The sequence below is a fragment of the Callospermophilus lateralis genome, chromosome 4 (assembly GCF_048772815.1).
Source record: "Callospermophilus lateralis isolate mCalLat2 chromosome 4, mCalLat2.hap1, whole genome shotgun sequence".
Classification (NCBI taxonomy): Eukaryota; Metazoa; Chordata; class Mammalia; order Rodentia; family Sciuridae; genus Callospermophilus; species Callospermophilus lateralis.
The window spans coordinates 66184896-66207273 of NC_135308.1; the positions used below are offsets into that span (position 1 = coordinate 66184896).

The following is a 22378-nucleotide window of genomic DNA, read 5'->3' on the forward strand; positions in this document are numbered from 1 at the left end:
GGTCCTTCCTCCGCCAAGGGGAGGAAGAGCAGGCTGCTGGAAACCACACAGCTCTCCCCACTCCCATCTCAAAGCACTGCAGTCCAGGGAACAGAGCTGGAAGGATTCCTGGGATCCAGGGGAGAGGCTTCTGTCCATCTCAGCAAGCCCACTCACTGGGTGCTGGACTGTTGGGAGCCCACAGCTGAAACTCACATTGGGTTGAGGATCAGCAGGATATGTGGGGGCTTAAAAGTTACAGACTCCAGAGCAGGTGCCAGGGTACATGCCTGTAATCCCTGCTATTTGGGAGGCTGAGGCAGGAGGGTGTTGAGTTCAAGGCCATCCTTAGTGAGATCTTGTCTCCAAATAAAAGCCAGAAAGGGCTTGGGGTGTATCTCAGGGGTATAGTGCTTGCCTATTATGTATGTACAAAGCCCTGGATACCATTCCCAGTACAAAAAAAAAAAAAAAAAAAAAAAAAAAAAAAAAAGTTCCAGGCTCTCCAGGGGCACTAGAAGGGCTAGAAGGGCCAGAGTTACAGCCTGGGAAACTATATTTTTAAAAAGCCAGCAATTCAGCCCATCAGAGCCCTAGGAAGTCCCTTCCCCAGGAGCTTCTGTGATGTTGAGACACCTCTGCCACCTGGGTTCTCAGACCTCCCCAGGAGCCACCCCTGACAACTGCCTCCTTGATACACTGTTTCCCCTCCTTCTGGGGCAGCCTTTGCCTTGTCTTGGTAGCTGCCTGTCCTGAATGCTAACAGACTCTGGAGAAGGAGGTCCCCAGGCTCTGAAAAGCCGGCCCCCTTGTTAAATTGCTGGTCGCCCTCCCTCCTGCTCCAGCCCTGTCAACAACAGGAACAGCTCACCCCTCCCCTTTTCTGCTGTCTGCTGGAAAACACATTACTTGACCTTCCCAGTGCCCTCCCATCCCTTCTTCCCTTTTCTTAAACTTGTAGGTATTATCTGTACACATTGCCCGACTTCTTCACCAGCTCTTCCTGCCTGGACCCCTTGCTGTCTGGCTTTCATATTTATCAGCTCACTTCGCTGAAACTGCATCTCCTGTCACCCTGACCTCTAACCTCTCTTCCATTTCCCTATTTCTTGCTGTCAACACTTGAATGCCCGCCTTGACTCTCGAAATTGAGTGTATATGAAGTCAAATTCATTGTCTTCCATTCAAAGTTCCGTCTTTCTTGATTTTTCCTTTACCTCACTTGTAGATTCACTTAATCTTGGGGATTATTGAACCCCCATGTTCTTTACAGAACAGAGAGGAGCCAGGGATGTAGTCCCAGGCTGAGGCAGAAGGATCCCAAGTTCAAGGCCAGTCTCAGCAACTTAGTGAGACCCTGTCTCAAAATAAAAAAATTAAAAGGGCTGGGGATGTGGCTCAGTGGAAAAGTCTCCTGGATTTAGTTCCCAGTGCCAAAAAAGAAAAAAAGGAAAAAAAAAAAAAAAAAAAAAAAAACAAAGAAGGAAAGTGATCTACCCAGCATAAACCAAGCTTCTCAGGAAGAGAGTGGGGAGGAGAATGGGGGTCAGGGCTTGGCACCTGGAGCAGACAGGGGCCTCTGTTGCTCTGTTTCCAATTGCTTCAATCCTGCCTCCGCTATACATACATACATACACACACACACACACACACACACACACACGATAGCAAAAGTTCTTAGAGGCAGACACTGCCTGTTTCTTTCTTAGTGTCCCGCAATATAGAATGCATTATAGGAATTTAGTCAAAGTTAAGAAGAGGGGAAAGGAGAGACGTGGGGTTCCTAGAGTCTCAAAGGAAAGGTGGCATTTCTTGCCAATCACAATCCCAAATAGTGCCTTATTTGGGTAGGGGTCAATCACTGGAGAAGTTTATTAATAGGACTGCATTTATTCACACTTTTCATCTTTTTATGGGGCATTGATAAGTGGTGAAATGAGGAAAACTTTCTATTCCAGTTGGCTGGGGTTTCCAGGTTTTTCTCATTTTGGGACCAGGGGTGTGAGGGGGTACCAGGGATTAAACCCAGGGGTACTCAGCCACTGAGCCACATCCCCAGACCTATTTTATATTTTATTTAGAGTCAGGGTCTCACTGAGTTGCTAAGTACCTCACTGTTGCTGAGGCTGGCTTTGAAATCTTGATCCTCCTGACTCAGTCACTAGGATTAGAGGCATGTGCCACCTCGCCTGGCTTTACTGTTTACAGGCTTTTACTGTTTGTTTTGTTTTGCAGTGCTGGGGACTGAACCAGGACTTTACATATGCTATACAATTGCTATACCACTGAGCTACATCCTTAGCTCTCATTTTTGCCAGTTTTTAATAATACCTTTGACAGCTTCAACCTAGGTACTTGTGAAGCAGCAATTCATTAAAGGAACAATTTGAGACAGGTGCAGTGGTGCATGCTTGTAATCCCTGCTACTCAGGAAGCTGAGGCAGAAGGACCGCAAGTTAGAGGACAGCCTGAGCCACTGAGACCCTAACTCAAAATAAAGAATAAAAAAGGGCTAGGGATGTAACTCAGAGACGGAACACACCTGGGTTCAATATCCAGTATAGAAAGAAAGAAAAGAAAAGGAGGAGGGAATAATTTGGGACTCTATGTTCCCTAACAGAAAAAGAGGGAGGGATTAAAATCTAAAAAAATGTTTGAGGAGAATAACATTAGACTGGCCAAAAGGAAAAATGGAAAATCAGGTCATGTCTATTTAATAGTAATAAGACAAATCATTTAACATGCATCAAATATGCATTTGTGTAAGAGACAGGGTACTTAGCTTCTACATTATCATACTTATTACTCCTGTTTGCACAAGGTAGGCAGCTTACTACTACTGTCTTTCAGATGAGGAAACTGAGGCATAGCAAGATAAGTGACTTGCCCAAGATCACAGAGACTGCAAGTGTGGATTTCACTTGTCGCTGACTAGGATCTGGCCAGCTCAGCAACCACCCTAGGTCCCCTCCCTGGAAGGGACCAGCCTCACTTTGGGGGAGGTGGTTGGAGCAGAACCATTCAAGAGAGATGAGTACGGCCATCATAATTTTGATGGATCTCAATTAAGATACAGTGGAAAAGCAGTTGATATACAGGTAAGCTCAATACATATAACAGGTGTTAAGAACTGTCCGCAGGTTGCCCTCCTTCTGCTTTTGTAAAAATTCCTTCATGCTTCCAGCATCTTAATAGGAATCCGCCCCCCCGCCCCCGCCCCCATGGAAATGCAGAACCAGATTATAACTCATGTTAATGTGGTTTTCTTCTTACCGACCCTGCTGCCTTCAGCTCTCAGAATTCCCCTGAACCAGATGTCCCAAGTTGTCTCAGCTATTGTGGGTTGGCGGGAGTAATCTACAGATGGTGTCTGGATATTTAGGTCAGACTCTACCAGTTCTTTAAAGCCCTTGTTCTTAGACAAACAGTGATTTCTATGTCACATCCAGAGAACAAGCAGAAAATGAACACTGGATAACAAGAGTGATAGAGGTCAAGTGGCTGTGAAATAGCTGTTGGGATGAAAGGTTATTAGCTTTGCTTCTTGATCTTGTTCTGGGCTTTGACGGCTCATCAGGCTGGTTCCCCCAAGAAAATTTCCATGCATCCTAAATAAACCCTTTGAAAGGGGCTAGAGAAGCAGCCTGAGGTGGAAGGGAGGACCTCTGATCAAAAGGGTGCTGCAGTCTGACCACAGTGCTGCCAAAAGTGCCTTGTCCTAGTCTTGCAGATGTCGACAGGAAGCAGCTGATCTAAGGACACACTATCTGAGGGCCCAAGGAAAAACCACCAAGGTTTAAGGATATGGAGGGGCCTTTGTTTCCTTTCTAGACTTTCTGGCTTGAATGGGACCCTGAGTGTGCCTGGCAGCCTGTGAGGACATTATGTGGGGGTGGGGGGTGTGTGTGTCTGCAACCAAAGCAGGAATCACTAAAAAATTTTTCATAAGGCCAAATATCCCCCATCCTGCTCCCCTTTCCTTCCCTCCACTCACACCAACTTGGGTTATGTTCAATTTGGGGGAGAAGGCGAGAGACCCCACCCAGCAGTCACAGACAAAACATGGGTGAGGTCTGTCCACATTCCCACCAGCCTGGCCTGCAGAATGGGATGCAGATTCCCCAGCAGTCTGTGACTCAAGCAGTGGGGCCCTCACCACTTCCCTCGGGCATGTGGCCCATGGATGTGCTGTCTGATCATTCACATGTCTGCCCAGCAACTCAGCCGCATGCTCCTTTCCTGGGGGCCCAGATCTTCCCTAAAGGGCCAGTGTTGACCCATCTTGAACAGAGAGGGTGTCAGGTGGAGGACTTACCAGATTTTCAGTGAGGGTAGCCATCATCTGTCACCTGCTCTTATTCTGGGATGTCAGTTTGGGGCCAAAGTCACCCTGTGTGCTCATTCTAAGGCTTCAAATTAGAGGTTTGCTTCCCCACACCCCATTTCTCTAGATTCTAAACTTCCCAGGGGGTGAGAACTGGTCTCAGTTATCTTGGTGAGGTGAATTCCCAAATTTTCCCAACTTGCTTCTGGAATGATCAGGTTCTCCTGGACTAGGCCTTCCCTTGACCTCCCACAAAGACCCTAACTCCAGAACTGATGCCTTATGCTGAGGAAGACAGGAACTGAGCCTTTTTATAATTTGACAAAGTGTACTCAAAGCTTTTATGCCAGTTCCCCTCCTTGTCCCATCTGTCCCCAAGATAAAGCCTTGAACTAGCTTCCCTTCATGAAGGCAGACCCCCATAACAATTATATGCCACTCATTTAGAGTTGTTGGACCTGCTCTCATAAACCCTATTCATTCCAATGTGAGAAAAGTCACAGTGCACTTCCGGCCCATGGCTGCACAATTCCAAGACTAATTAGTGGAGCATTCTCTAGAACAACCCTTAGGCTCCTTATTGTAAAATCCCTAGGACAATTGCTCCTCATTGCCTAACCCATATGCTGGGTTCCTGGTCCCATCCACTCCCTGACCCTCTCTGCTGCCCTTCCCCCCAAAAGGGGAAAGGCTGTCATCTTGTTTGGTTACTAATTAAGAAAAGGCAAACTCTTTGATTATTACTGTTGCCACCCCCCACCCCTGTACTGCATTCAAAGGCAATTTCTTTAGCAGGGAGTCCTCCTACTTACTCAGGGAGGATACTGGTGTTTTCAGCATGAAAAAGAAAAGGGATTGGAAAGCTGGCCTCAAATCATGCCGGCTGCAGGTGAGCTCCTGCGTCCCTGGGACATCTGCTAATTCTTTTCACCTCCTGGAGTACCCTTTGGGGCAGCTCACCAGGTGTGCTGGTTAACAAGACTTGGAGACCTCAATAAAAGCATTTAAACTTTGGTCTGAGCTGAGGCCAAACAAATTCAAAGTAACCTTTGCAGGCTACTAACCCCTAACTACTAGGGTTGGTCGTCGCACTTTTATGTGCCTCAGTTTTCCCGTAGAGTCAGGAGAGTAATTCAGCCGCAGGTCCATGACAGAAGCATTTCCCATTTGAAGCTTCTCTGCATCAGGCTTCCCAGGCTCAGAGACCTGCCCGTGCCGGTGCTGGAGGAAAAGGGACCAGGACTGAGAGGGGAGTGACCTGTGTTTACAGAGTGGAAATAATAGCTGCTGAATCACTCTGCATCTTTGAGGATTCAAAGGAGGTTAAATTGAGTGACCGTATTCGACGTAAATATGAGATATTGATGTACTCTCTCCTGTTCTCAGAGATTCGAGCTCCGTGGCCCGAGAGGTAGGTGTTCCTGGCAGGCGCGCAGGGTGCAGGCTCCGGGGCGCCCCACGAGGGCTAGACCCGGGCAGGTCCCCCGGGTCCTTTCGGAGGAGGGGACGAGTTCCGGTAGGAGGCGGCTGCGGGCGTGTGGGGCCAGTAGAAGGGGCGGGGTGGCTGGCCTGCGGGCTGGGGGGCTCTCCTCGTGCACCTCCGCGTCAAAGTCCCGGGCCGCTCGGTCGAATGCGTGCGTGTGGCGGGAGGCAGGTGCGGAGGTCACGGTCCCAGCAACGGGGAGGAGCCCTCAGGAGGGGTGTCGCGGGCTCGGCCGGTGGGAAGGAGCGAGCTGGGGGCCGGCGCGGCTGCCGGGGGGCGGGGAGGCGGCGCAGGAGGCGGGGCGGAGGCGGCGGAGCCCCGGGATCCACTCGCCCCGAGCCGGCCCCTGCACTCTGAGCTGCGGCCGCCGCCTGCCAGCAGCCAACTTGGGGCCGAAACTTCCTCGGGTCCCGCGCTCGGAGAAGAGCGTGCAATCCAGCGACGGACGACCCACTGCGGCGGCCCGCGCCAGGCGCCCCGGGCCCAGGACCTCCCCTGGACTCGGCCCCAGCTCCGCAACCGCGATTTCTCCCGCCGGCCAAGCTCGGGGGTCCAGAGCCCAGCAGGGAGCCTTCCCCGTGGCCGGGGCGAGCGCGGACTCCGAGGGCTGGAAGTGTCCGGGTTGGGACCAGCAGCGTCTGCTTCAGCACCTAGGGGGCCGGGCAGACGCTCGGTGGGACCCCCAAAACAGGGCGCACTCGCTCGCGTCGCCAGCCCCTCACCCCGGCCGCGGATGAAGAGTCCGGTGCGGCTGCCCGAGCGGCCCGCGCGCTGAGAGGAGCGGGCAGTGTCTGCCCCAGACCCCACCGGCGGGGCAGGGCTCCGGGCCGCCCCCGGCCCCCGCGGGCCGCGCCTCCACGCACCGCGGCGCCCGGCCGATTTAGCGGTGCCGGGCGCTGCGAGAGCCCGGCGGTGTCGCGCAGAGAGCCGGAGCCCGCGGGCCTGACAAGCGGCGGGACATGCAGGTAAGCGCCCGCTGCCAGCTGTGGGAACCCGGAGCTGTGCGGCCGTCCCCTGGCTCGTCGTCCGAGAGACGCCCCGGTCACTTCCCGGGCCCCCAAAACTTAATTGGGCTGCCTCCGGCTTCTCGGATCCTAGGCGCTCAGCGGGCCGGCTGGGTCTGGGCGCCGCGGCGCTCACGGACCGGGAGCGGGCCCTTCTCTGGCTCACCAAACTCTGCTGGCTCGGCTTGGAGTGGGGTCTGCAGCGTCGGCGCAGCCGGGTCAGGTGGCGGGAAGGGAGAAGGAAGGCGCAGGAAATTATCCGGCCCCGCTGCGAACAAAGCTGGGACTGCCTGCCTCTCGGCCGTGCTGCTGCTGCTGCCTCCAGCGAGCGCGCGGCGCCCGGCGAGGAGGGCGCGCTCCCGGCGCAGGCAGGTAGGGCGCGGGCTTCCTCGCCCTCCCGCGGCGGCTCTGGCGCTCGCGACTGGGGTCGCAGAGAGGCGGGCAACCCAGACGGTGGCCCGGACAGCGGCCACCTCTGAGCTCAGGAACAGAGCCTGGGCGCTACCCGCGACTGTCGGGGAGGTGTGAGCTGCTAGAGCTTTTCGAACTCTTCCCAGGATTGGCCCGGCCCAGCTGGAACACTCCACTTGAGTGTGTTCCGGCCTGGAGCGGACTTGGGCGGGACTGCACATGGATTACCTTAACTCTGGCGAGAGGTCCCAGAATTCTTGCCTCACTCCAGAGCTGATGCAGCCCTGAGAGGTGGTGGTGCTTTCTTTCTGCTTTCCTTGATTGCTTCTCTGCGTCTGGGAGAGATGGGAAGCCACCTCTCTCTCCATCCACTCTGGGCACCTCGTTGAATATTTGGCCAAGCGCTCTGGTGAGAGACGGGTTTCCTGGATATTTGCACCTTACAAATCATTGTAAGACAATTCATTTTGCTTGAAGAATGTTTGGTTCTGTTTTACAGAGAGAGAAATTGAGGTGGCTCAAGCCCTGAAATGGTTATTCAGCCGAGTTGAGTGGGAAGGGGACAGTTTGCCTTCCACTTTACAGGGGGTCCTTCTTCACTGTTTTTGTCACCTGGTCACATTAGCAACAGCTTTCAGTGACGGTCACTCTGAGCAGAGTTACAGCCTGGTACCTGGAGGAAAAAGGCTCCAGATCATCTTACCAATCCCCTGAACTTCTCCAATGGCCTAGGAATGTGCTCACTTGCCAGAGCTGTGATGGGACATCTGTGCCCATGCCATCAGTGTAGGAACAGAAGACTGTCAGCAGGGCAGGGTCACACTCCTGTACTATTACCAGAACTGATACAGTCCCATGGTGCAAGCCTAGGGTGCCCCCTTCTGTGGTTGGCCCCTAAGGCAGCCTAGGTCCCTGAGAGCATCAGGCACACCTCTGAAAGCTTGAGGACACTTTCCTGCATCCAGCCTCCTGTGGTGGAATGCACATGTAATTTACTTATTGAAGGCAAGATCTCAAGCATAGAGGAGTGGATGCCAGGCCCAGAGCCTGCACCCGCACGTCTGTCCAGACCCACACACAAGTCCTGGCAAACACACCGACCTATTAGAGGTGGAAAGCTGAGTGGTGGTTTCCCTCCATTTCAAAATAAGGTCTGTTCTCTCTTTGATACAGATGATTTGTAGTTATAAATAGCAAGGGGGAGGAGATGCACAAGGCAATGCTGAAAGAGACCTCTTTGGGGCCATTGTGAGCAGTGATGCAGTGCTGGGGTCTTCCTGGTGATGTCAAATGTGGGAGTCTGAGGAAAGAGGCACAGCTATAGACAGCATCTCTACTAACAGGTGCAGATGGTGCTGACACCAGGGCAGGGGGTGAAGAGAGTAGGGGCCTAAAGCCACAACGTCAGGGTAAGTCTCCAAGGGTAGCTGCAAGAGACTTCCCCTTCTTTTCCTTTCTCTTCTTAAAGACAATCAGAAGACATATGACACACGATGGGGTCTACCTGCCAGGGGAGCCAGAGCCAGTCTTTAAGGAGCTTGCTGGCCCCTTTCCACCCATGGATTCCTACTTTCCCAGGTTCTGATGTTCTGCATTTGAGTAAGGGTATATAGTGTGTATGTTTGCCCAGAGCATCTGAAAACAGTTCCCTCCTTAGTACATTTGGTGGTTGTAATATCTCCCAAGGTTTCTTTCTTAGCCCTTTCCTAATTTTTTTTCTATCCAAAAAGCTTAACGAGTGTTGCTCAGTGGTGTAGTATGTGTTTAGCATGGACGAGGCCCTGGGTTCCATCCCCAGCAATGATGATGATGATGATGATGATGATGGTAATGTATTCCCCAAATTGCTGTGAAAAGAACAAAAATCTAGGATTGTTCTTTACCTATGTATTTCATCCTCCTCGTAATCTAGTGGTAACTGGAAAGATTTTGTTTGTTCTTTTGTGGTGTGGGGATGGGATCCAGGGCCTCACACATGTGCATGTGGAACAAACATGCCAACCATACCTCTTTCCTTGGGCTCCTGTGCCTGACATCACCAGTGCCGCATCACTGCTCATGGTGGCTCCAAAGAGGTCTCCTTCAGCATTGCCCTGTGCACCTCCTCCCCCTTGCTATTTATAACTGCAAATCATCTATATCAAAGAGAGAACAGACACTATTTTGAAATGGAGGAAAACACCACTCAGCCGCAGCTCAAATGATTTTTTAAACTATTTTTAGTTGTAGATGGACACAATACCTTTATTTTATTTATTTTTATTTGGTGCTGGGAGGATCGAACCCAGTGCCTCACATGTCTTTGGATGCACTGTACCACCAAGTTACAACCCTAGCCCCTCAAATTATTTTTTTTAAGACTTTTTGGTTTGTTTTTCTTCAAGAAAGGCAGAGGACCAGGGTGATATATTCTGATTTTTACCTCTAAGACAGTTCTTCTGGTTTCTGGATTGCCACAGCCTGGCACCTGTAGCATAGGGGCCCATTTTGCATGAAGTGATAGCCCTCGTCTTCTCTGAAATAGAACCTAGCAAGTCCATGAAAGCCTTCCCCGTCTCTGTGATTCTGATTTGATTCTCCCTGGCTCCTTTTCAATCTGTCATTTAACTCCTCAATCTTCTAAATATGCCCTCAGAGTCCACATTTATTCCAGCCCCACACCTGAAGGGAATCCTCCGAGTGTTTGTTATAGTGGTAGTTGGAGGTTATTTTTATTACTCCTTCAGATCTCTCAAGACTCAGAACAGCAATAGATATAAAAATCCTGAGTGGCAAGAGCTTATGTGAGCTCCATGTAAGGGCATCTTGGGCTGCTTTCTATCAGACTTCTTTAAACTGTATCTGTGTCCAGAAACATCCAGCAGAGGGTAAGTCATAGATACCACGGTAAAAACAAAAAGGCCTGAGTGTTTTTAATCTGAGCAACCTGTTAGAGTAAAAACAACCCCCTTTTGGTCTCTAAGGTGTAGGCTGTGCTTCCCACACAGCCTGTTGGTGAGACCCGGAAAATGGACTTATTTGGTTCAGTTCTGAACTTTTCCCTTCAATGAGAAATGCCCCTAGCACCACAGAGCAGGTGATTGCTCTGTTCCTACCAGGCGCCCTCCACTCCTGGGCGGCTCTGTTTACCTGGCTAAATTTAACCCTCCGCCCGCTCTGTCCCTGCTGGACCCACTGGCTCTGGCTCGTGGTCTGGCCGCTGGGCTGGCTGCTGCGGCAGTGTTTCCTGACTTCTTCGCCTGTGGTTGCAGTTGAGTCTTTTTGTACTGCATGAATCTTCTTTCAGACTTTCTAAAGTTGGTGTCTCTCCTCCCTGCTTCTCCACCCATGTGGCTTTTTTCCCAACTCTTTCCTCATGGGTAATTTGGAACCTGGTTCAGTACTGGGGGCAAACTGTTCCCTGTGCCTTCCAGGTAACATGCATGGAGTTTTCAGGAAAGCTAGACTCAGGCTGCCACTGAAAGTCCTCAGGGGCTGTGCTAATCATTGTCCAGCCCGCTGCCAGACTCTGGGGTCCTTTCTGAGTTACCGAGGTGCTCATGGCAGAAGTACCACCCTTAAAGCGACGGGGCTGTTTTCTCAGAATATTTTTTTGCCCCCCAAAACCTCCATACCTACAAAGAACTCAACCTGCCCATATGTACTGATCCTTGCATTACTGCCTTTTGAGGTTTTTGTTTTTATTTTTCTTTTAGAGGTGGGGTGCACATGTTAGGTATTTTCTCTGCTATCTTTTCTATGAAGGGAGAACATTGGATTAGATTGTCTGAGAGGCCTCTTCCAGTTGTAACTTTCTGTCACTTTGCCCAGCTTTAGCCCTTTCAGATTTTGGAAATCTCTGCTGAGGCCCAGGTCTCAGTTGGGGCTGCAGGCCCTTTGGAAGAGCAGAGGTGTGTTCCCACCCTGGGGAGGTGGGGGGGCGGGCCTGTTTCACAAAGCATGGTCTCGCAAGCTGGGCTTGTGGTCGCACTGGAGGCTCAAGTAGGGCTCCTAGCTGTGGGCTGTGGCGTGGCAGGGGCCTCTGTGGTTAGCCAGCATCCCGAGGATTAGGATGAGGCTCTGTCTCTAGCTTCGGGTGACTTGGGGGCTGGTGCTACATTCCTGGGGTGAGGCACCAGGAGTCCATTTTTAAATGGTTTACAGTCCTCCCTCCTCTGAAGATTCCTTGAGCTCAAGAAATGCAGACTCCGAAATGGTTACCCTTGTCTGGGTAATTTATAAAGGGTCAGAAGTGGACTTAGCAAGGCCTGTGAAATGATAGCTGGGCTTGGGTTAGAAGAGGCAGTGGCTTAGAAAGTTCTGGGTTTACAAACTGTAGTTCCCAAAGGTCACTTTTGAGTTACTTGCAAATGTTCAGTTGTTAGATTTGCTCTGAGTCCTGCTGGGGGAGTGAAAAATATAAGAACAAAAATATAGCATAATGAAACATAGAAAGTAACAACGCTCTTCTGATAGGAGCTGGTGGTAGTCGGGTTTGCTTCTGAGCCTCATGCTGCCCTTTTCACTTTGACAGGGAAAGCCCCGGATTAAAGGCAAGAAGCCACATCGCAGCCCTAAGCTTCTGGACTCTGTGACTGTGTTGTGTGGCCCTGGTGTTATGCTCTGGGCCTGAGCCAGTGGACAGAGTGTGGGAAAGAGGCTGGTACACCCCCACCCACTTCTCTTACCCCCTGTGTTGTGGAAAGTTGGAGCACAGTTGAGTCCCTGTCATAGATTGACCTTGAAGATTACATACTTCACCTATATTTGTTGAGAAATTTCTCCTGAGAAAAGTTGAGTAATGAATTACTAAATACTTCATAGAAATTGTGTTGGGGGGCGTGCTGGGATTGTGGCTCAGTGGTGGAGTGCTTGCCTAGCATGCACGAGGCACTGGGTTCCATCCTCAGCACCACATAAATGTAAAATAAAGATGTTGTGTCCACCTAAAACTTAAAAATAAATTAAAAAGAAAGAAAGAAATTGTGTTTGGGATTTGAGACCTACAGTCAAGGCAATTAAACCCTTAGCAACATTTGGCACATAAGTTTAGAAGTTCACAGGCAAGAGCACAAGGGGCACAGAGGTGGCTGGACCTTATCAACTGGGGAACCTTAAACATGGCTGAGTTCCTCTGTGTATGAGTTTGATTATTTGTAAATTGGAAATAGTACTTTAGACCTGTCCTCAGCAGTTGCTGAGAGATGTTACTGTGAGTAGTGGATGGAAAGTCCCAAGGCCGTGCCTGGAGCTCCTCAGGGCTCTATTAGGGTTGCACTGGTGAGGGTCTGAAGGTCAGACAGCTAGAGCTCCTGGGCAGCCTGCTCCAGACTTGTCCTGTGCTAAAGGTGGAGGGTGCTGGCACTGAAGATGTGGCTCAGAGGTAGAGCCCTTGCCCAGCATGTGTGAGGCCCTGGTCTCCATCCTAGCACCTAAAATAAATAAGGTGGCTGTTTTGTGTGGGTCTTTTGCAGCACACCCCCTGCCTATGTCTAAGGAAACAATTCTCATGGATGTCTGCTGGGTGCCAATCAGGCACAGAAGTTGTTTTGATCAGTATATAGAGGGGAATAGAGGATTAGGGAATGACAGGGACAGGACACATGTCCAGAGTTGGCTGTCATGAAAGAAGGAAAAGTGATGTTCTCCATAGGAGCCTTGGATTCTGATGTGTCCTAACTGGCTGATACTTGACCAAATCCCTCCCTGAGGAAGAAGGGATCTGAGGACCACATCTTAGACACAGTTTCGTTTTTAATTGAGCAAGTGCTGATAATTCCCTGTGTTTGCAAATTGCTCAAAATCTTAGTGTGTGTGTGTGTGGGGGGGGGGGTTTCTAGGAATTGAACCCAGGGGTGCTCTACCACTGAGCCACATCCCCAACCCTTTTGATTTTATTTTAAGATAGGGTTTTGCTAAGTTGCCCAGGCTGGCCTGGAATTTGTAAACCTCCTGCCTCAGTCTCCCTAGTAGCTGGAATTTCAGGCGTAAGCCACTGTGCCACCACTACGCCCAGCTACTCAGAGTCTTAAAAGGTCAAGCCAGGTGCAGTGGCACATATTTGCAATCCCAGCAACAGGGGAGGCTAAGGCAGGAGGATAGCTTGAGCCCAGATCTTCAGGGCCAGTTTTGGGCAGCAGAGTGTCTCAATAAAACAAAACAAACAAACAACAACAAAAACTTGTCAAATTTAGGGTTTTTCTTAAAAAGGTAGCCTCTGTGAAGTCTCATCTGAAGTCAGATTTAACAGGCAAGATCAGATTTGAGAGCCTTCTGTTTCCCCTCATGCCAGTCTATCTACCACTGTGAGTCAGGGTAGTATCCTGTGGAAAGCAAGGGGATTCAGGAGCCAGGCAGGTAACTGAGAAGAGTGAGCGAAAGGGGAGGGATTAAAAGGCAACTGGGAGGGCCAGGCCTGCTCAGTGGTAGAGCACTTGCATCCCACACCACACACACACACACACACACACACACACACACACACACACACACCTTGGAAGAAGGAGGAAGCCCTGTGGCCAACCTGGGAGGGCTTGTACCTAAAAGCATTTGAACTCATGTATTGAAAACTCACTGAGTCGGCCCTACCAATCCTCTTCCCCCAGGCTCAAGTTGAACTCTGTCAGGAACCTAACAGTAGTGACCTGATGCAGTTGGCTAGCAGGGGACTTCCAGCTGACAAGCCAGACCCACTGGCCCTTCAAATGCAGGCCCTTTTCCATTGTGGAGCTGATTGCCACACCCAAGGGGCTGGACCAAGTCTTTCAACTTCTCAGGGTCCAGGGGTCACATTCTCAGTGCTGCTCCTATCCTAAAGTCTCAACTTCTGTAACAGGATGGCCTCTCTATAGAGGTGTCAAGAGCCATTATGAACGGATGTTAGCCACATCCTGAGATTCCTCTTTCTTACACACTTCGGGCATCATTCCTGACATGCACAGGGAGTTTTCACACTTCCCTGAGAAGACCCTCCTTGCCTCTGTGCTGCTTAAAACACAGCCCAGACCTGGCACTGTAGCTGACCAAGCCCTCCCTCTGCAGCCAGCCTGCTCCCTGCCTCCCTGGCCAGCCTCAGCCCGTGTCACACCCCATGCCTCTTAGGGCCTTCTTATGTCATGTGCATACCTTGTATTCTTTTAGGACCCGCATACCTGGACTGCCTGGGCCTGGCCCTCTCCAGCTCCTTTCTGTCCTGGGATGGCTCCTCCTGTCTATCAGGTCTCAGCTTCTCAAAGAGGCCTTGGTGTGGGAGTTAGCCACCCACCCCAGACATTCTGTTCCTGTTTCCTTTAGAGCGCTTATCACACCACCTGTAGCTCTCCTGTCTATTTATTATCACTCTTGTTAAATGTCTGCCCCCCACTGTGTTTGTCCTATTGTCCACTACTTCCTCAGAGCTGAAGCAGTATCTGAGCTTAAAAGGTGCTCAATAAAGATCTGCTATTGTCGACCTTAGGGCAATGTAAATGAACTTAGTAAATGTACAGCATGTTCCTTGCTAGAAATGGGCCCCTTTGCCTAATAAGTATGCCATCCTTAATGGGTTTCTGCTGAGAATTGAATTAGTCATATAACAAATATTGATTCAGCTATGTCCCAGGTGCTGGGGAGATAAGACTGCTCCTGGCTGGGCATGGTAGCACATGCCTGCAATACCAGCTTCTGGGGAGGCTGAGACACAAGAATTACAAGTTCGAGGCCAACCTTGGCAATTTATCCAGTCCCTGACTTAAATTTTAAAAATTTAAAAAGGGCTGAGGAGGTAGGTCAGTACTAGAGTAATTGCCCAGCATATGTAAGGCCCTGGGTTTCACCCCCAGCACTGCAAAAATAAACAAACAAACTCAGGAGTTTTGGTTCAAGTAACTTCTACTACTCACAAATGGCTATTGTGCAGTCTGCCAAAACCTCTGAGTTTGTCATTCCCCCATATCTTGAGCCAAATTCTGTATTTCACAGCATAATTATTGCAAATTTTATGCCAATTTTTTGGGGGGGGCAAAAAATGGAGTGTGACCAATAAGTAAAGCTTTATTTTTTTATTTGTTTGTTTATTATTTTTTGGTACCAGGGATTGAACTCGGGGGCACTTGACCACTGAGCCACATCCCCAGCCCTATTTTGTATTTTATTTAGAGACAGGGTCTCACTGAGTTGCTTAGCACCTCCCTTTTGCTGAGGCTGGCTTTGGACTCAGCCTCCAAGGCATTAGGATTACAGGCATGCGCCATTGCCCAGAGCTCATGAAGCTTTTTTTTTTTAAAAAAATGTGCTAGTATTACTTAAACACCATTTATCACTCAACTAGCTTTGGGGCAAGGCACAGAATATTCATAAATATACATTTAAAGTGAATAGTCCAAATGGAGGGGTGTCATTTCTTTGTGACAATTTAGTGAACATTTTTCTGGTCTGGAAAAGAAGAGTTAACACATTAGTTGTTATTGATTTGTGCATTATAGTCTAACTATTACACTTGAGAAAATTGATTACAGGGTTGCAAAGTATGGACTTACAAAATTTAGTCTTTTGCATCTGAAGATTCTGCTCTGCTGTCATTGTTTTTTTTTGTTTTGTTTTGTTAGAGAGAGAGAGAATTATTTTAATGTTTATTTTTTAGTTTTTTGGCGGACACAACATCTTTGTTTGTATGTGGTGCTGAGGATCGAACCCTGGCCACACGCATGCCAGGTGAGCGCGCTACCGTTTGAGCCACATCCCCAGCCCTGTCATTGGTTTTTAACCTAACATCCGTCTCAGTGCCACTCACGGAAGATGTGTTTACAGTCGGTTCTGCAGTGTTCCAAATAAACTCCCAAGTCTGCTTTCAGAAATATACTGAAGCTCCTGCACTGAGAATTTTAGGCTCCAGTCTTGGAATGCAGGAGAAGACAAATGTGCATCCATATGCATCCATATGCCACTGGTGAATACATTGCTGCTCTGTTTTCCTTTTAAGTGGCATGATGAACAGACCTATCCCATGCAACGATTACATGGTGACAGGTTACAAACCAATTTTTGGACTGAAAAAACAGGGTGTGAAATTATGGCATGTTTCCCTGTGTGTGTGATCAGACTGAGAAATGGTGAGGGAAGCATGAGGAAGTTTCATGAGGGCTCCATCCCCAGTGCCCTGCATCTCAGGCTCTCAGTCACTGTTAAATGACATGAGGATGGTCATCTTGCTAGGCTGTCATTCCAGATGACTGACATCATCTCTTGAGTAAGAGATTGGCACATTTTTTGGATACAGCACCAGGATCCAATAAAGCCTTGTTGCATATAATTTGAAAAGAACTAAGAAGAAAAAGGTCTCCTGTTGCCAAAGACAATGGCATTGTTGCCTCCTCTGCACGGCCATCTCTCCACTTCCAGGGCACCTCCCTCTCCTAGTCTCCCCTCCCCATCACTGACTACAGATGGTTTACTTTATGTCCTTGGACTCATCTCCTCTCTGCAAAAGGCTGATGCCTGTAAATGCTGTCTGGGCTCTGACAAACTGCACATCTTCATTCTCCTGCCTGCTCCTCTCCCTTGGCCCTGGGCAGGTAGGCAGATTGCTGGGCAGGATCTTCTCTAGGGTTACCAACTTCTGACCTTCCCCCCCTTAGACCTGATTTTCACATGGACAGCTCCAGCTCATCCTTCTCCTTCCTCATTTTTGATTTACTAGCTGTGTGATGAACTGTGTGATTGAGCTCTTAGAACCACGCCTGAAGAGTGGGGGATGGGCGTGGAGAGAGGATGGCTAGTGGAAATAGGATACAACTGGAAGGAGGAATAACTTCTAATGTTTAACATGGCACTATGGTGAGAACTATGGTGGACAGCAATTAATCATGTATTTCAAAGTAGCTTGTAGAGAGATTTGGGGGTGTGGTACTGGGGATTGAGCCCAGGGGAGCTTTCCACTACATCCCCAGTCCTTTTTTATTTTTTAATTTTGAGACAGGTTTCGCTAAGTTGCCAAGTCTGGCTTTGAACTCCTGATCCTCCTGCCTCATCCTCCCATGCTGCTGGGATTATAGGCATGTGCCACTGTGTCCTCCTGGCACTTTTCTTGGTCTCTTCTACTTATATCTGTAGAAGCACATAGATATTCACAGGTGTATGTGTATGGGGTGTGTGTGTGCATGGTGGAGGGCGGGGGTTGTTGGTTTGCAAGCATGGTAGGTGGGTGCCACACCCCAGCCTGATGTGTGTATCTTTCTGTGCTGTCTCCCTGCTCCTCAAGGGCAAGGACCAGCTTACACTTCTGGCTTCTGTGCTGTCATGTGGCCTGGTATACATCAGGTGCACAAAGTTGAAGATTAAACTTGTCCAGATGCCTGGACAGGTGTGTGGTCTATTTTCTGGTAAGTCACTGAATCTGTGCAGAGCCAGCCCCTATGGTTTCTTGGCCTTTTTGCTTACTAGCTGTATGATGAACGTGATGTCCAAATCACTTTTATTTTTTATATGTACATTTTTTAGTTGTAGGTGGACACAATTCCTTTATTTTATTTTTAGGTGGTGCTGAGGATGGAACCCAGTGCTTCACATGTGCCGGGCGAGCACTCTACCCCGAGCCCCAGCCCCAGCACCCCCAAGTCACTTTTTGGTTCCCTAAGGTTGTTCTAAAGCCAGGCTTTTGAACCTCAGCACTGAGGATCTTTGGCTCTGATCATTCTTGGTTGAGGAAGGCTGTCCTGTGCACTGGAAGATGTTGACAAACAACCCCAGCCTCCACTCACTAGATGCCGGTACCACCCTGTTCCCAGAGATGACACTCAGGAATGTCCCCAGCCTTTGTAAATGTCCCTGAGCGGCAGGGACACAGAAGAGCCCCCCTCCCCCAGTTGAGGTTCACTGTTCTAAACAGTCTCTAATTTTTTCCTGACAACTTTCTTTGTTTTCCCTTCCCTCAACCCTTGGGAATCATTTCCAGTTTTGTGTCCTATTTCTGTGCTGCCACCTGAGTGTGGGTGCTGTGGAGATGTGAATGATGGCAGCAGCTCTCCCAGCAGGGGCTTGTCCCTGTCCCACCCCACAGTGCTGTCTGTCACCCTGCTTCCAGACAAATCCTACTGCTGCCCTCCTGATCCACAAGCAGCCACCCTGATGGTTAAAAGGGTAGCCGAGGGTAGCAAGACATTTTGTTTTATGCTATGTAGTTTGATTAGAATATCAGCCTTGCACACTCAGGCTAGGGGTGATTTTTAACCCTTTAGAAGTCTTTGCCCACCCTCTTGATGTCCTCTGTTCAGTAGAAATACATGGCCTTTAGGGCCATGGACTTGGGTTTGAATACTAACTCAGCCATTCACAACCCTGGCCATTTAGCTTTTTCTGAGATCTCGTTTCCTTTTCCCTTAAACTGGGATAATAATGCCCCACTCACAAGAGTGGGTGTTTTTCTTTTTTGAGAACTAAATGTGATAATTTATGTGAATTCTGGTGAAGCCCTGCACATAATATGAACTCTGTCCATGTTAAGCTCCTTTCTTCAACCCTTCTTTGAAAAAAAGTGAAAGTGTTGAGAATTGTCACCAAAGATGCCTAAGCTCCTACTCAGACTTTGGTGGAGAAGTGAGCATGTTATAACTTGGTTTATTTTGATAACTGGAGAGACAAATGGGGAAATTCACTTTATGACAACTACTTTAACCAACGAAGCTCTTGAGAGCTCTACAGCTCCAGGCTCTAGAAATTTCCTGAGAAGACCTCCTAATCTGAAGTGTGGGCTCTTGGATGGCAGAAGTGATTCTCCTCTATGCTCCTCTCCCCACTGGCGATCCCAGCACTCAGCATAGTGCTGCTCAGCAATACTGACAAAGTGAGCTGGAGACACCTAAGGAGTGCATAATTCCCAATTTGTGAAAGCTGGTCTTGAAATAACCCTATTTCACCAATACTAAGACACACTGTTGGAGATCAGTATGCATCTTAAACTCAATATAGAATCATGATTTAATTGGGAGTGCTTTTCTTTTCTTTCTTTCTTTTCTTTTCTTTCTTTCTTTCTTTTTTCTTTTTCTTTCTTTCCTTTCTTTCTTTCTTTCTTTCTTTCTTTCTTCCTTTCCTTTCCTTCTTTCTGTCTTTCTTTCCTTTTCTTTCTTTTCTTTCCTTTTCTTTCTTTCTTTCTTTCTTCCTTCCTTCCTTCCTTTCCTTTCCTTTTCTTTCTTTCGTTCCTTTCTTTCTTTTGTTTGTTTCTTTCTTTCCTTTTCTTTCTTTTTCTTTCTTCCTTTCCTTTCCTTCTTTCTTTCTTTCTTTCTTTCCTTTCCTTTCCCTTCTCCTTCCTTCCTTCCTTCCTTCCTTTCTTTCTTTCTTCCCTTCCTTTCCTTTCTCCTTCCTTCCTTCCTTCCTTTCTTCCCTTCCTTTTATTTCCTTTCCTTTCCTTTCTCCTTCCTTTCTCCTTCCTTTCTCCTTCCTTCCTTCCTTCCTTCCCTCCCTCCCTCCCTCCCTCCCTCCCTCCCTCCCTTTTTGGTACTGGGTATTGAGCCCAGGGGTGCTCAAGCACAGAGCCACATCCCCAGCTCCCCCCTTTTAAAATTTTTTTTTTTTTTTTTTTAGTTATAGTCCAACACAATACCTTTATTTATTTTTAAATGTGGTGCTGAGGATCAAATCCAATGCCTCGAATGTGCTAGGTGAGCACTCTACCACTGAGCCACAACCCAGCACCCCCAGCCCCAGCCCTTTTTATTTTTTATTTTGAAATAGTCTCGTTAAGGGGCTGGGGATGTGGCTCAAGCAGTAGCGCACTCGCCTGGCATGCGTGCAGCCCGGGTTCGATCCTCAGCACCACATACAAACAAAGATGTTGTGTCCGCCAAAAAACTAAAAAATAAATATCAAAAAAAAAAAAAAAGAAAAAAGAAAAAAGAAATAGTCTCGCTAAGTTCCTAAGGGCCTTGCTAAATTGGTGAGGCTGGCTTTACACTTGAGATCCTCCTGAACTGCTGGGATTACAGGCATGCACCACCATGCCTGGCATGTTTCTTTCTTCGTAGTATAAGATAATGGTGCATTTTAGAATCAGTATTTGGCAAAATCAGGTTACGTTCTTTATCACTGTTTTCAAAGGTGACCTATTGTCACTTCCTGTCGTCTACCATGGTGTTCCCGTGGAAATGTGCTTCTGATTTTGCCAAATGCAATATTTAGAGTGTTGCCTTCATGTTGAACCTCTTATTGACTAAGAGCTAAAATTGAGATAGGAAATTCTAGGCAAAGACCAGATGCCCCAAGGACCCTGAACCCCCCCATGTGAAAGGGTCCTGGCTTCCCTGCAGCCACCTGAGAATCAGAAGTTTAGGATTCCTGCCTTCTGTTAATAGGGATCTGGGGCCAATAAATGAGGTGCTAACAGTCTCCCAGTGCTTTTTAAATGGATTCATGTACCTCACCCTCTGCCTATCTCACCTGGGGTTGTTTGAAAGTAGTTGAGAAGGACTGTAAGGTGCTGTTCTTTCCTTTGGGACATGAGGATGTGAAAAGTGGAAATGTGACCCAAAGATTTCTTTAAATCCACTGACAAAACACAGCCTCAGGTGACTCGGGGGTGATTCATACCTGGCACTTGACTTCTTATTTGTCTATTTCTAGGACAAACAAGTTTTCTCTTTGAAAACTCTGTAGAAGCTTGTCTGGTTAGGTGAAATAGTATCCCGAAGGATCAAGAAGAAGTTACATTCTATAGCCAGAGTGCAAGCCCCCTCCCCCTTCTATTTAATACTTCCCTGTTTCACTGTCTTGGTATCGGAAAATATGTCAGATAAAATATTGCTAACATGAATTTTTTTGGGGGGGGGTACTAGGGATTGAATTTATGGGTGCTCTACCACTGAGCCACAAATCTCAGCTCTTTAAAAAAAAATTATTTTAAACTTTTGAGAAAGGGTCCCAGTAAGTTGCCAATGCTGACCTTAAACTTGAGATCCTCCTGCCTTAGTCTCCCAAGTGTGCTAGTGCTCCCTGGTTAATGTGGAGCGAAGAAGGTCTAATGAGAGAGAAGGTCTAATCTCTTACATGCAGTGTTTAAGTCCTACAGTGCATCAGGTGCCAGTTCAATCCTGACTCCAAAAGTTCACTGACTGTAAGACCACTACCCAGAGGTGACCTTGGGCAAGTCACCCAAACTCACCTGACCTCAGTTTCCCCATCTGTTAAAATCCCCCCAGGCTGGGTTGGGGCTATGGCTCAGTGGTTGGTTGAGCACTTACCTCTCATGCGTGAGGGTTCGATCCTCGGCACCACATACAAAAAATAAATAAATAAAATAAAGATACTGTGTCCATCTACAACTAAAAAAATATTTTAAAAAATCCCTACAGGGTTGTTATGAAGTCTGAATGACATGAATCCTCATAAAAGTGCTTATATTAAATGAATGTAGAACCTCACACATAGAAAGCACTCAGGAGGTGTTCACTCTAATTATGCTTCAAAATAACCTCCAAGAGGGAAAAAAAAGTGCTATTGGGCAATTGCCAGGAACTAGTTCTGCTGACAAAATCAACCGCTTGGTTATGTCTGGGATGAAGGTGTAGAGTTGGTATTATTTTCATTCTTAAACGTGGCATTAATAAGCTACACTGACATGTCATTTTGACAGTAATATGATATGAAGTAACATTGCATTATTTTTTGGTTGGGGGTTACCAGGGATTGAACTCAGGGGCATTGGACCACTGAGCCACATCCCCAGCCGTATGTTGTGTTTTATCTAGAGACAGGGGTCTCACTGAGTTGCTTAGCACCTCGCTTTTGCTGAGGCTGGCTCTCTCAAGTTGCTGGGATTACAGGCGTGCGCCATTGTGCCCAGCCTTAACATTGCTTTTTTTTAAAAAAATATTTGGTTGTCGATGAACCTTTATTTAATTTATTTATTTATATATAGTGCTGGGAATTGAACCCAGTGCCTCACACCTGCCAGGCAAGCGCTGTACCACTGAGCCACAAACCCAGCCCTAACATTGCATTTTTGATACATACAGCTTGTTATACTATAACCAATCAAGAATCCTGGTCAAACCCTTACCAGATGGCTTTTAAATATTTCTTTACAAGTGAGATTCTGGAAGGGTGCCATTAATGGTGAGGGCAGAGGAAGAGTCTTAAGAGAAAGTCTTCCCACTGTCATGCTTTAAAGCCTGGGAAGCCTCAGACACCGTGCTGTGCTCTGGGTCAGTGTAGATCACGGGCCTCTGAGAA

General features: G+C 48.2%; 1 protein-coding gene across 1 annotated transcript in view; it reads left to right on the forward strand.

Moving 5' to 3' along the window:
* The first annotated feature begins 6595 nt into the window (after positions 1 to 6595).
* The window catches only part of Wnt5b (Wnt family member 5B), a 114697-nt gene continuing 98914 nt past the window's right edge, over positions 6596 to 22378 (forward strand). Inside the window, exon 1 of the mRNA XM_076854023.1 lies at positions 6596 to 6751. Within this exon, the coding sequence (XP_076710138.1) occupies positions 6746 to 6751 (6 nt within the window). The 5' untranslated portion in view covers positions 6596 to 6745. The remainder of the gene's footprint in view (positions 6752 to 22378) is intronic.